The 15,584-nt window shown below is 32.7% G+C and overlaps 1 protein-coding gene across 1 annotated transcript in view; it reads right to left on the bottom strand.

Annotated features, from left to right (window-relative positions):
- CSMD1 (CUB and Sushi multiple domains 1) overlaps positions 1-15,584 on the bottom strand; it is a 2,413,561-nt gene that overhangs the window by 632,273 nt on the left and 1,765,704 nt on the right. The window contains exons 21-24 of the mRNA XM_074209535.1: positions 13,011-13,337; positions 12,008-12,202; positions 8,999-9,137; positions 1,745-1,932 (exon numbers count right to left, since the gene is read on the bottom strand). Coding sequence (XP_074065636.1) covers positions 1,745-1,932; positions 8,999-9,137; positions 12,008-12,202; positions 13,011-13,337 — 849 coding nt within the window. The remainder of the gene's footprint in view (positions 1-1,744; positions 1,933-8,998; positions 9,138-12,007; positions 12,203-13,010; positions 13,338-15,584) is intronic.

The following is a 15,584-nucleotide window of genomic DNA, read 5'->3' as shown; positions in this document are numbered from 1 at the left end:
CTTTCTATCCCATGCAAGACACATAATAAGTGCTTAATAAATTCTTTCTGATTAACAGATTAGCATTAGTTAAGCCTTTTCTAACACTCTTTGTTTTTGTAAGGCAAACGGGGTTAAGTGGCTTGCCCAAGGCCACACAGCTAGGTAATTATTCAGTGTCTGAGACTGGATTTGAACCCAAGTACTCCTGACTCCAGGGCCGGTGCTTTATCCACTACGCCACCTAGCTGCCCCTTCTAACACTCTTTAGATAACTATTCTAGTAGAATTCAAATTACCTAATTACCCCATGAATAGATTTCATGGGATCAGTTTTGCTTTACTATCTATTTCATGGTTTGTCATGGCCAGAAAAATTCATCAAGAAAAAGTCATACTTTATGACCTTCTGATTTAATTAGACTGATCCATGAATATAGGATTATGGGAGATTTTGGAGCTCTCCATTACCCTCTAAATAAACAAGCAAGGTTATTAAAAATTTTTAAGTTTAATATATCATTCCTTCACTCAATAAATGTTTATTTATAAATCCATGTCCAGAAGGCAAACAGGATGGCAAATTGACATATTTGCTATATTGACTAAAGTGAAGAACTTGGGGTCAATAAGTTCTTGGTTCAAAGTCCATTCCTAAAACTTACTGACTATGTGATTATAGACAAACATAATCTCTGGGTCTCATTTTTATCATATATAAAAAGAGAAGGTTTGACTAAATGATCTCTAATATCCCTTCCTGGTCTAATTCAATGAGGCATCTAAGTAATGCTAGATTTAGAGTCAGAAAGATCTGAGTTTGAATATTTTCAGACGTTTATTAGCTGTATGATTTTGAGCAAATCACTCAACAGCTTCTTATCTGTAAATCTGGGATAATAATAGCGATTTTTGTTCAGTTGTTTTTCAGTTGCATGTTACTCTTCATGACCCCATTTGTGCTTTTCTTCCTAGAGATACTGGAGTGGTTTACCATTTTCATCCTTAGCTCATTTTACATATGAGGAAACTGAGGAAAACAGAGTTAAATGACTTGCCCAGAGTCAGAGTTGATAAGTATCTGAAGCCAGATGTAACTCAGGTTGAGTCTTCCTGACTCAATAATAGCAACTACTACCCAGCATTATTGTGAGGATTAAATGGTATATTATTTCTAAAATATTTGCAAACCTTAAACCCTATAAAAATGCTAGCTAGCTATCGAGTATTACTAGTTTGATTCATGCCATATCAGTTTTGGCTAAAGGAAATGAGGGATATTTAGCTCAGAAAAGTCAGGATGACTGGAAACATAGTTGCCTTTAAGTATATGAAGGGCTGTCACCAAGAAGACTTGTGCTTGGTTATAGATGGGAAAAAAGTAGATGGCAACAAGTAGAAAGTGCAGAAAGACTGGTTTAGATTTAATGAAAGGAAAAATTTTTTTGAACAATCTGAGATATCCATAAGTTGAAAGTCTGATTTGAGAAGCATTTCTATTTTAAGAAAAGTATTGCATTCTGAAAATGGTTCAGACAGAATTCTTTCTTTTTAGGAATAGTTTAAACTACATACCAGCTGTATTCCTTTTCAGATCTAAAATTCTATGATTTTTGATAATAATTCTTTGACATTAGTTCAGAAGTAGAACACTAGCAGATTTCCATTTTATACAGGAGAACAAAACTACAAAGCCTATGTTTTAGCCTCTATTTTTTGGTCATCATTTTAGAGAGGTAAATCCAAACAGCAAACCAGGACTTACTTTCATAGTGAATGAGAAATCCAACACTGGAACGACTGTTGTCAGTAGTAAATAGTAAGTACATGTAGTTTCCAGTACTGATTAGGAACTGTGGTGCTTGGGTCCCATGGTATTCTCCTATTAGGGGTGATGAATTAGCTGGTCCATCTCGAACTTCTAAAGTGTCATAATTGACTTCTGTCTGAAATCTGAAAACAAGAAAACAAATTTCATTGAGTAACAGAAAGACTTGGAGTCCTAGGTTCTAAGGTCTAAAGTCACTTTACTTTTGGGGCATTTAATTTACTCCACAGTAAAATGAGGAGATGGGATGATATCTCAGATACTTTTGAGTTTTATATATCCTATAATCCTTTGACCTGTGAAGGAGTTAAAAATAAATAATTCAGATAGGCAGATATTTAAGATCTATACATATAAACATATGTGTGTATATACATATACATTTATACATGCATATAGTCATTTAAGAAAAAAATAATATGATCTCCTGGAAGAAGACATTGGGACATAGTGCTAAGGGACACTAGACTATTTGATTATGTGATACAGGTAAGAATGAAATATAGGAATGTAGAGGAGCTAAAATCAGGATGACCCCTCTATACCATTCAGTACTCTTTATAGTAGGATACTCTATGGTGTTCTTTATAGTATCTCCTGATAGTCTGGTAGTGGGATGATCCTATGTCAGTATAGGTTGTATGACCTTGAACCAAATCACTTGCCTATGTTACTGAAAGACTACAAGTTACTATTTTTTCATTTGTAAAGTTAGAATTATAATACTTGTGTGACCTCCTCCAGAAAGTTTAAACTTTAAAGTGCTATATTAATGTAAGGGGAGTTTTTTTTTATAGTAACTATTTTATTTAATGTTGATTGCTCCCATAACCTAGTAAATAATAGGTTGTTATTGTTTATTCATTTCAGTGAAGTTCAACTCTTTGTGATACCTTTTGGCTGTTTTTTCCCCCAAAGATATTAGAATGTTTGCCATTTTCTTCTCCAGTCATTTTACAGATGAGGAAATTGAAGTAAACAGGGTTAAGTGATTTGCCCAGGGCAACAGCTGGTAAATGTCCAAGGTCAGATTTGAACTCAGGAAATTGAGTCTTCTTGATTCTGGGCCCATTGTTATATGCACTGTACCAGCTAGCTATTCATATCATAGGAATTTAATAATTAAAAATAACATAATTAAAATTCTAATAATCAGCTCTGTCAATGGGGACCTTAAGCAAACAAGGTACTTACTTTTTCTTAGCTTCCATTTTCTCATTTGTCAAATGATGGTCTTGGGGGGGATAGGGATAAGCATTGGTATTGATTAAACAGAATAATTGAATGCAATTCAATATCTAAAAAATAAAATGTCTTATTTTCTTCCATTCTAAGACTGAACCATCTAAAAATAGTTTTTAACTAAAAAAGACAAAAAAATTAATATTTTTGTAGTTGGTGAGATATTTCAGCTGTATTTGACTTTTTGTGGCCCCTTTTAGAGTTTTCTTGGCAAAGATATAGGATGGTTTGCCATTTACTTCTTTAGGTAATTTACAGATGAGGAAACTGAGGTAAATAGGGTCAAACCTCTAGTAAATGTCTTAGGTCAGACTTGAACTCAGGAGAATGAGTCTTCCTGTCTCCAAGCTCAGTGTTCTTTCTACTACACAACTTACTGTATGTCCAAACTAAAGATAGTTGAACCTGTTCAGGAGTTTTTCATGAATACTTTCTGAAATGCCAAGATGATTTAGCATGAACTATGAATTTTAATAAGGTTATTTCATGATCGCCTATTTACCATGACCATAATGAAGCTGGAGAACTCTGAGCAGAGAGAGAGATATTGTAATCTTTTTTTACTTTTTCTGTATTGAGACGTTATAATCCTTTCCTTTTTCTTTATTGCTATAATATTTTCCTTTCTGTATTAGATAGAAGAAAAGTAAATGTGTCTGTGTTACTATAACCTTTTACCTAACAAAGTTCCCTCCTCATGGGACGCTAGGTGGTGCAGTGGATAGAGCACGGGCCTTGGAGTCAGGAGTACCTGGGTTCATATCTGGCCTCAGACACTTAATAATAATTACCTAGCTGTGTGGCCTTGGGCAAGCCACTTAACCCCATTTGTCTTGTAAACCCCCCCCAAAAAAAAAACCTAAAAAAAAAGTTCCCTCCTCAATTAACAAACCCTATTCCAAATAAGCACTCTTTAAACAATCTCTAAAACTTTAAACCTTCCCTATTCTTTATATATAGACTCCTTCTAGTCTAGTAATCTTATCTAAACTAGCATCTCCAAGTTATCTCATCAAACTCTCCTAGTAAAACTACAACTCAGAACCCCTCTAGACATGTCAAATACATCCTTTTGTGATGCAAAAAGTCACTCCTTAGTCCCTCCCCGGTACCCTCCCTCTCCAAATGCTTCCCCAGTTCTGGCCTAGACTATACCTGACCCCACCCCCCAAGAGTCCTTTGAAAAAGCCTATCTTTCCCCCTCCAGGCTGCTGACCTCAGCTGATCCAAGCTGATCCTAGCCTACCTACTACCTTGTGAAAAGAAGGTAGATTGTTCCTATCTTCCCTTCTCCTCTTCCCCTTCCCCTCATCTTAATTGTCTTTGATGCTCTCACCAACCCATGAGTCCACTCTTAAAGTTGTTTCCTTCTTTGCATAACTTCATGTATCTCTATTAATTTTTCTTTACCTTACTGCCTTCTTAAAGAATTCTGTGAATTAATTTGTAACTTTTTGCAGTAACTTGTTAATTAAAATTTATGGATTTTTCTTATACTTCTGAGTCAGAGAACCTTACTATTTCTTCACTGATAAACGAACCTCCACCAATTCTTGTAATCCCCCTCTCCCAAGTAATTCACCCATCCATAATAAGCAACTTAAAAACTGCCTTTAAAAAGCACATAGTCCAGAGTTTATAACTTTTTAAAGAATAAATACTTAAAAACATTGGCTTCTGAGTCTTCTAAAGTTGCATTAAATCTTTCAGGGTGCTAGAATGACTTTTGATAAGCATTTCAAAAACTTGAAGATGTTCTATTAATTTTCAAGAGTTAACAAGGTTTCGTTAAAGTGTTTAACTTTTCTTGCTGATTTTCTTTTTATGGTGACAACTTTCAACAGTAAAGTTAACCTGTCACTCAGTTTTAAGTGAGAGATCACTGGATGCTGTAGAAACCCTGATGCTTTCCAAGGCCACTCTGAGAAAACCATTCCAGAGCAGCTATGCCCTTCACAAAGAAAAGAAAATGATCCCTGGGACAGGATCCCTGGGGCTCCTTCCCATTTCTCTGGATTGGTTGTGTCATTGCACTGGATGCCTAGCAGTGCCCATCTCCACCTGGATTCAGGGATCTGAGCCCAACTCCCTTACAATTGAAGTGGAGGGAGCAAAGGAGGTCACTCCTCTCCCTTTGGACTGGGTTCACTTCTCTCTCAGCCCCTACTGACCCATGTTCAACTGTTCTTCACATGGAATGCTCTCCAATTAGACCTTCAAAAATTCTCATTTGAATATCCATCAGGAGGTTAACTTTATCATACTGTAGTGTTTATCACCATAAAATTACCATACTGATGATTAGACTATCAAGGGACAAATTAGTTTTCCCCTGCTATCAAAAGTTTATTGTCTGAGGATGCCATACCATTGAAGAGCTTCAGTGGAAATATGGAAAAGACTTGATTCTAAAAGGTCAAGTTATCCCAACTGCACTGATTTTACTGTCAGGCCACTGGGTTCACATGGGATGGTGAGGATGGCATAAATGCCCAACGCCCTTCAATGTAATCAATGTTATATGCTTCATGATATCATTTTCCTGATATCATGGTCTTTTTCAATAGAGAAGGACAATAACAACAACAACAACAACTACTACTACTACAGCAACTTTTCTGGCAGGAAGTAACTAGCACATCAAGAAAATCTAGTGCAATATAATTTTTATATAAAGTTCTGGCCACTTGGGTACCATTCTAGGCAATGAAGGCACCATTCAAGGGCAATGAGGCAATTTCCTAAATAGGATCTTATAGTCCTTGAAGAGCTCACGCAGCTTTTGAAAAAAATGTAACTTATTCTCAGGGAGTAGTTTATTCCTTTGTGAGAATCTGACTCATTTAATGTCTTTTAACCAAGAAGATAATAGAATCACAGAACTAAAGCTGGAAGGGACCATAAGGACCATTGAGTCCAACCCTGTCCTTATAAAGATGAGGATACTGAAGCCCAAGGAGTTTAAGTGGCTTGCCCAAATTCATATAGGAGTCCTTTAAAAGCTTTGTGATACTAACCCTATGGGAAAAAAAAAAAAACTATCCTGTCTAACTCCATAGCAGGAATACAGCAATATCTAAAATAGAAAATGAGTCAAGCTGACTGAAAGCCACACAGAACATAAATGCTACTGGCCTCTTTAGAATAAAGGTGCCTAGGCATCTATCCAATCAATTACAGGCTCTTTTTAGTGCAAATATACAGAATTTCTTTTCTTTCTGTTAGACTAGTGCTCTAGCCTATGTTATTGTGTCTTGGAGGGTAAAAAATTTACTTTTTGTACCATATGGCTTAGCCAGAACCAGGTCACAGCTTGGAACATTTGGTCACAGAAGGTTGCCAACTTTGTCTTTTTTGTCTTTAGTATTTCCTCTAAAGACACAATGATTCTTAGGTTAGAGTTCTAATTCTTGAGGGATGATTAAACATGAAATGAAATTTCTTTTGATTATCCTCACTCTTACAATTTCAGGTTTCCCTTCTCTTTTTTTTTTTTTTAGCGGAAGCTATGACCAAGGCTGAATTTTAAATACAGTTCTTAGCTCAGTTGGTGGATCCCATGGATAACATTCAGAAGTAGAAAATTGGAATCCTTTTCATTGTTTAGAATCTTAATACATATAGTTCTACAAAGACCTTGATGCACAATTTGAAAATATTTAAGTGAAATTATACTTCGGTTCATCAATCTGGCTACCTTTAAACCACAGCACAACATGACTTTATTTGTTATGTAATACTCCCTTCTGCAAGTCTCTGAATGACACTAAGAACAGTCACCTATTGCAGAGTATATGTTGCTTTTGAAGGCAGATACATGGCAGGAGGATCCTGTAAAGTAATTCAGGTAGATATGGAAAACACTTGGGGGGGGGGTGAAAAAGGAATAGATAGAAGAAAAGTAAATGTGTCTGTGTTACTATAATCAAAAGAAAATTGAACATTAATTTAATGCTGAATTAGAATATATGCATGTGATTTCATCAAATTACTTAAATTTTATTAGCTGCTGGGAACCCAAGTAGATCTTCCTTCCTTCCTTCCCTCTTTTACTCTTTCCCTCCCTCCTTCCTTCCCACCCACCCTCTCTGTCTCTGTATCTCTGTCTTCCTCTATCTCTCTGTCTCTTAGATCTTCAATACATCCATTTAAGGAAGGGGTCTAACACTGGCTTCTCCCCATTTCCCAAAAGCTGCATTGATACTGAATTCTTTGGATTTCTCCACTAAGCCTCCATATCATGCACTTTCTCCTGAACTGTCTCTTTAAACTTCTTTTTCTGGACTGCTTTTCACCATCAGATTATAATCTCCTTGATGGTAGAGGGTATCTTTCTTTTTATCTGTATTTGTATCTCCAGTGTTTAGCATAATATATTTCAAATAGTAAGCACTTCATAAACTTTTATTGATTATTGACATATTATAGTTTATAGAATGCAATGGCATTTCATGGAAATATCAATTCTATAAAATACTAATTAGTATATAATTCTACCGTATACTAATTAATAAAAACCATTTAAACTTTTATGCATGACCCAGAAAACAGATCAACATTGTTAAATTATGTCAATATTTCTATATAATATATTCACATATGCATATAACTAGATATAAAATAGCATGGATTTGCATAAATATGTATATATCTATATATTTATTTCTATACTTCTTTTTAAAATAGTTTGGAACAAAATTTCACAATTTCCTATAAGATTCTCTTATTCATTTTTGTATACTGGTGTTTATTAATGATTAAGTTCACAAAAAATGAAAATATTATGATCACATGCTAGAACATAGTACTCCAGACACTGGATAAGAGAACCAAAGTCCAAATATCTTTAGGGATAAAAAAATTATGAATGTCTTCTGTTTTTATTTCATAGTCAAGTCTTACTATAACCCTCCCACTGAAACATTTATTTCTTAACAAAGAAAAAATTTCATAGGACTAATCAACATAGCAGTCTTATTGGAGAGTATATACAACATTCTGTATTCATAGCCCCACACTTCTTTGTAGATTAAAAATTTCCTTCATGCAGAAGCAAATCACTTTTATTCTTAAAAAACAGCAATAACCCTCTAAAACTGATATAGATAGAAGAATATCAATATCAGATTTCACAGCCTGTTTTATAGAGGAATATCAAAGCTCAGATTTCATAGACACTATCTGTTTTAGCATTAGTAATTTTCCCTTAGACTATAATATCTATGATCATTTGTGGACATGTGACCATTTCTAAGCTAATTCAATTTTCTCATTTTTACGTGAAAACTGTTATGTCCTTGGGCAAATCATTAACCTGTCTGAATGTCAGATTTCCCAGCTTTAAAATGAGACTGGACTCCATAGTCTTTAATATAATTTACAATTCAGTTTTCCAGTGGAGAACATGATTCCAAAAAAATAGCTTTTCTGATTTAATGGCATTTTTTGTAAAACTTTGGGAAGCATAGTGGATTTGATTAACAAGTGTTCTAGTATACCAACAATGTGTTCATAGATCTCTGTAGCTTCCAAATCAGAGTAGGGCTTAGGTAAAAAATGTAAATTATGGAAAAATCTTTCTTTACTATCAAGAAAAGCATGGAAAAATTTAGAGAACAGTTTTCTATGCACTCACTATTCTATGCAGAGTTACTGGATGGAATGTTTGAAATACTGTATGCAGTAGAATAAAATATCCGAAGGAGAGATCCATTCAGTGTTGCAAATATGAATTCTAGTGGTAAATTTTTTGATGGATAAATGAAGACACAGTTCAAATGATTTTTTCAAAAGACATGTAGCTTTGGTAAGGAAAAACATAAAGTAATTAAAATAAATAGGAAAGGTTAGAGAGAGTAAATCAACATGTTCTTGATAAAATTTAAATGTTAATCACAATATTTCATCACTATTTTTTTATTTTGGTGTAATAATGAAAAAAATGCTAACCTATCAAAAGTGATCTTGATGGAATGTCCTGGTTTTGCTTCAATGATCCATTCACAGTTTAAGGAGTCTTTATAATATCCTGGCCATCCTGGTGGTAAAATAACCCCACTGGATGCTGTCAAATGTCCCCCACATGGTGCTGAAAGGTCATAGAAAGTACAAAATTCAGTTTAAGAGGATTTAAAAAAAAAGTTACGTTCAATGAGTAAATAAGAAATGCATGATAATAATAAGTACAAATAGATTTCAAATGTTATTTTCTTTAATTTACTGAAGTTTAATAAATAGAATAAAAGTTTGCCTTAACGCTACTCTATCTTTCCTGATGATCAGCAATGTTTCTCATTTCCCTTATGTGACTAAGACAATTCTGGGCTTGCAGTAAATATTTGAAACTTGATTGATTATTTTTCAATAAATCATCTTATGAATTATTTTATTATTCCATGCATTTGCATTGTAAATATAAAACATGTATAAATTTGCAAACCTGATCTTCCTCAATGCATGAAAAAAAATTCTGATCATCAGAATTTGTCATATAATTTATATGATGGTTCTTACAATTCTGACAACAAACAAATCTTTTCTCATTATTTCACAAAAAAAAATTTCCTCAAAGTAGAAAAAAAATAAATAGTGGAAAAACAGATATGTAATTCAAACCTCTCCTCAGAAGAGGGATTTTAATGTGGGAGTTTTTCAAATTAAAGATTATTTCAGGAGGCATTTATATTTCATTAGGAATAAAATGAATTTTCAACCACATAAATGACAGTTTTTGTTCTAATTCAGAAAGGGTTATTCCAAAACAACAGTTTTCATCTTCTGTTTATGTCTTTTCTTTTATTTATTCCAAATGATGTTTTATAAAGACAACCAATGTAATAGGTGGAACACGACTTGGAGAAGGGAAAATATAGGTTTAATTTTCACATCAGCTACTTGCTGGTTGTGCAAGCCAGGGAAAGTCACATGCCACTCAGAGTTTCACTTTCCTCAGCTCTTTAAAGCTGAGGCAGTGTGAAAAAAAGCAGATGATAATAATAGCTATAGCACTTACCTCACAGAATTATCATGAGAATTTAAGGAGATAATATATGTAAAGCACTTTGCAAACCTTAAGCTATATAAATGGAGTTATTAGTAGTATTATCTGGTTTAAAAATGGCCAACTCCTCCTTTGATGAAGGAAATTCCTTGGAGCAAGGAACTGTATCCCAGTCAAAGACTGATAGAGCCATCCTTTGCTAATAAAGTATAGGGATTTTTCTAGTTTGGTATTTGAAATCACATTTTGTTCAGTCCTCCTTTTTCATAGGTCAGTCCTGTGAGTTCTATATTTCATCGACAGTCACAGTCATCTAAAGCAGATGGTCTTAGCTTTTTTTGTGTATCATGAATACATTTTTCAGTTTCACTTGGTGAAACCTACTAACTCTTCTTTATAGGCATAAAATCAAATTTATAAGATTAAAAAGAAAACCAGCTATACTGCAGAAATACAATTATTTGTCTATCTATCTAGTACACTTTTTTTTAAAGTTTAGAAGATCCAGGTTAGGAAGGTATATTTAAATATTTATAGAGACAGCATAATTTTCAGACATCAGATTGATTTTTTTACTTTACATTGATTTATTTTATTATATAAATATTTTATTTGTTTTCAATTATATCAATAGTGGTTTCTACCTATCATGTTTTTGGAAAAGTTTTGAATTTTACAATTTTCCCCCATCCTCCCTTCCCTCCCCCTCCCCTGCAGAAGTCAATATGATAATCTTTACTTTGTTTCCATGCTATACATTGACCTAATTGATTGTGTTGAGAGAAAAAAAAATATCCTTGAGGAAAAAATAAAATATTAGAGGTAACAAAATTATGTTGAACATAAAACAACTTTTTTTTAAAATTGAAGGTAATAATCTTTGGTCTTTGTTTAAACTCCACAATTCTTTCTCTGGATATAGATGGTATTCTCCATCACAGATACTCTAAAATTGTCCCTGATTATTGATGGAATGAGCAAGTCCATTAAGGATGATCATCATCCCCATGTTGTTGTTAGGGTGTACAATGTTCTTCTGGTTCTGCTCATCTCACTCAGCATCAGTTCATGTATGTCTTTCTAGGCTTCTCTGAATTCCCATCCCACCGGGTTTTAGTAGAACAATAGTGTTCCATAACATACATAAACCACAACATCAAACTTATTTTTAAAAATTTAATTCTCAAAATATAAAATGAAACTTTTGAACTTACCTTTTGTATTTTAAAAATCTACATGAAAAACCCATTTGTGAACACCAAAAGATATGGTGTTTGGATATGCTTTAGATATGGCCTTATTGAAAAAGGTAATACCTATGCTTTCAAAATGCTTATTTCTTTCCCAGAATTTAAATTATAATAGCTGGTTTTTCAAGGTAAAAAAAAATAGTATTTTATAATATAAAAGCTATCTCCACTCTCCATTAAACAATTCAAAATTTTAATCCTATAAATATGATTTTTTTAACAAAATAAATGCTGTATATGGAATTTTATAGCTATATAACAAAGAACTTCTAAAGGGTTAGTCTAATCAACCTTAACACTGAAACATCATACCTTCAAGAGGGTAAAGTAGGGAAAAAAGAAACTGCCTGGGGAGTCTGTTTGATCTATATTCTGGAGATGTATATCTTTCTAACTGCAGATTTGAAAAGAATGAAGTATTTATTTGGAATGAATTTAAACTTTCCTTTTAAAGCTCTTTTCTACTCTTTCAGAATCTTCAGTACATAAACACTGAAAGTATAAAGTCAAAAGGAAAGTGACAAGAAAAATATTTTGTTTTTGAAATTGAGTCTTTGTGTAGATCCTCTAGTAATGTTATGAAACAATATATTGAAATCATTGGTTAAAACCAATTAAAAAGCATTCTTACTATTGTTCTTTGCTTACAGTTTTAAAGGAATTCAGATGTCATGAACTTGAATTAATCATCAAGTAAAAAAAATATACCTTCACAACGTGGGACAGTAGAACTCCAAACAACATTTCCATCTTGCATGATGCAGGTTATAGACTCTGATCCTTGAGTTTTAACAAAACCATCATCACAATGGAAAGAAACAGAGCTTCCTAAGAGAAATCGATCACCAAAACGCCTTCCATTTATAGGAATACCAGGGTCATGACATTCATTCTGACCAAATGCTAAGTGGAAAGGAAAAATACTTAGTATTAACTAAACTTAAAAAAAAAATCTTAATGTATAATAATTTCTTGACATTTAAGCATGAATTTTCATTTTCAGTAGAAATTTATGATTGTATCATTGCCAGATTTGTCAGAATCAAGGCCTGAACTGTTTCCTCCTAAATTCAAGATGAGTCCTCAATCCATTATGCGATATTCTTTATTAAGTTATATTGACTGAAGATTCTACACACACACACACACACACACACACCCCTATGTATATGTGTTTACAGCAATAGAATCTTTATAGTCAGAATCACTACATATATTTCTATAGTTTGAAATGAAAAAATGCATTTTTTTTTTTGCCAGGAATAATGCTAAATGTTTCGACCCATTCAGTTGAACAGATTATTCCTTGATCTTTTCCAGTATTTTCTTTCCTCTGTTCATTTGTGCAAACCATCTCCTGGACTTGAGAAATATTCTTACTTCATCTTTGCCCTGAGAAATTTTTTCTTTCTTTAAGGGCCTAGCTCAGACATCCCCCAATCTCATAATCTGAAAATTATTCTCTATTCTCATTTTTTCTTTTTGAGAACTTCGTGCCTTTTCTCCCTCTTATATTTCACCCTGTAGTACTTGTTGCAAAGTTTTTCATGTTTGTATCTCTGTTACTTGATATAGTATCTTGCACATAATAAATGTTGAAATGAAAAGAAGCCATGGTTGCTCAGTTATTTTCTCCTGATATGCTATCCTAGAACTTCAGACTGTTGCTGAATCGAGAATACAGAGCAGTTATTTGTTTTGATGTACTTACTGGTGTAAGTGATATTGAAACCTCTCCCTGTTGTAGAATGATCTGATTGAAACTCCAAGCGTACGATGTGACCACTGCTGGCCAATTGGGAAGGTACTTCATTTCCAGAAAAAGTGCCAAGAACTGATATGTCAGACATCCCATCATCTTTGACAGCAAGAAAGTCAAATTGAGGTTCCACATCAAAGTCATTAAAAATGAGATGAATTCTACTTCCTGGTTCTGATATAATCAACCAAACACAATTCATATTGTTGCCATACTCCTCAGGATAGTTTGGTGAAAGAATAATACCCGATGGGGTAGTGAAGTTGAAGAAACATGAGACTGTAAAAAATTTAACAAATACAAATATATAACAAACATTTTCAACCACTAAGAAATTGAAAGGATAATGTAGAATTACCAAGAGATTCTGATTTTGTTTTGTTTTGTTTTGTTTTTGCAAGGCAAATGGGGTTAAGTGGCTTGCCCAAGGCCACACAGCTAGGTAATTATTAAGTATTTTGAACCCAGGTACTCCTGACTCCAGGGCTGGTGCTTTATCCACTATGCCACCTAGCTGCCCCTTTTTTTGTTTTGTTTTGTTTTGTTTTGGAGATTCCTATTTCAATGTGATTGTTTTGATTACTTGAACTTGTAATTTTCAACAATACATTTTCTACCTTTTCATGAATTTTTATAATATATTTTCCATTGTCTTCTTATAATTGCACAATAATAGCAAATATGAGTTACTTTAGGATTGGAAGGCCGAGTAAGCTGGGTGACAAATAAAATGGCTTTTGAATATATATGTATATATATATATATATATATATATATATATATATATATATATATATATATATCCTACCTTAAGAAGACTAAAGTAACTTAACAAAAAAGTTGATTTTTGTGTACACAAAAAAAACACTGATGAAATTCAATATTGGCTCAAATTCTTTATATTTCTGAATTTTTCTATTATAATAACTAATTACTATACTTTTAAATATATAGGTTAATTTTACATTCTAGGCCATTGTAGGAGAGAATTAAGTGCTCTCTCTTTAAGACAGATGAGGGAGGTGATAGATGATTTGTTGATGTGTCTGTAAACTAGGCTCCCATTAAATGTAGGGAATCCCCAGTGATTAAATGATTTCTATCATTTTAATTATCATCTTTACAGAAACATATAGTATTAGAAAGTTTCTCAGAGATATGAGAGGTTAAATGACTTTCAGAGAATCACAAAGTCAGTATGTGCATATATGTATGTATGTATATCTGTGTGTACATATAGTCATACACTAAAACCATATACCAATTATGGATGGGTAGATAAAAAAATATACAATCAAATGGATTTTTAAGTATTAACTATATACCTGTTGGTATTTCCCAACTGGTACCTAGGTTTTATTTGTCATATTTAGAAGAATAGGGTAATGGCCTATATTTGGATAAATACAATATAAATTTTATTAAAAAATATTTTCTGTAAGGTAAAAGCATGTCAATGAATACTTATTAGGATAGGCAGCATTGCAGAATGGAGAGAGAGCTGTTCTTTGTGTTAGGAAAATTAAGTGCTACCTCTGACATATGTATAGGTCACTGACGACTGGAAGACTATAAGAAATAAACTGATAATCAATCTACATCAGTAAAAAATGTTTTCACAATAGGAATTCTCAAAAAAATGACATCAGAGTTTTGGACCACTTTTCTCTGGAAGAAAAAAAAGGGAGGAATAAGGAGGAAAAAAGAAATCTCAAAAAAACCCTAGAACATTATTAAATAATAGAATGTCTGGAATAAACACTCAAAGAGAATCACTGTGAAGGAAAAAAGTTTTCTATATTTCTTTTTTTTAAAATAGAAATTACAATATTTGGTGGATTACATTTAGTTTAGAGTTATGTTTTTTCAATTCATTAGCTATACTTGTCATATCATTATATTTAGAATTAATAAATCTTGTTTCAGAAATATCCCAAACTACTGAATGTCTTTAAATATGATATTTTAAAATTTGAAAATTAAAAATGAGATTAAAAAAGAATTAAACATTCAATTCATCCTTTTTAGTTGTTAGAATATCTTTGTCACTGGGTTTTTAAGCTAAGAGAAATCTTAGAGAAGGGCTTCTTAAACTGAGTTCCATGGGATTTATTCTTCAAAAATGTTTTTTTGATAATTATATTTCAATATAATTGATTTCCTTTATAATATTTTTATATTATAATATTATGTATTTAATTTCATGGATTTAAAAACATTTTTTCTGAGAAATTTTGTCCTTGAACATTGATTTAATTATTAAAACTAACCTTACCAATTTTTCATTGTTAGAGATCTCAATGCTAAACATCACTGAACTATAAATTTCCAAGACCTATATGCTCAAAGTGGTTATGAGTGATATTCCTACTATCAGAATCATTCAATGGTTATTACAACAACATTAAAAAAATCTAAACAACTGTGATTTCTTTGGTAAAGTACCCTGCTAATGTGGAACCTTTCTCATAATTTAAAGTCTTGGAGAGTTTTCAAGGATCATATATAGGTTAAATGATGCAGTCA

The sequence above is a fragment of the Macrotis lagotis genome, chromosome 1 (genome assembly GCF_037893015.1).
Source record: "Macrotis lagotis isolate mMagLag1 chromosome 1, bilby.v1.9.chrom.fasta, whole genome shotgun sequence".
NCBI classification, from domain to species: domain Eukaryota; kingdom Metazoa; phylum Chordata; class Mammalia; order Peramelemorphia; family Peramelidae; genus Macrotis; species Macrotis lagotis.
Note: the sequence above shows the minus strand (reverse complement) of the source record. Positions and strands in the feature narration are given on the sequence as shown.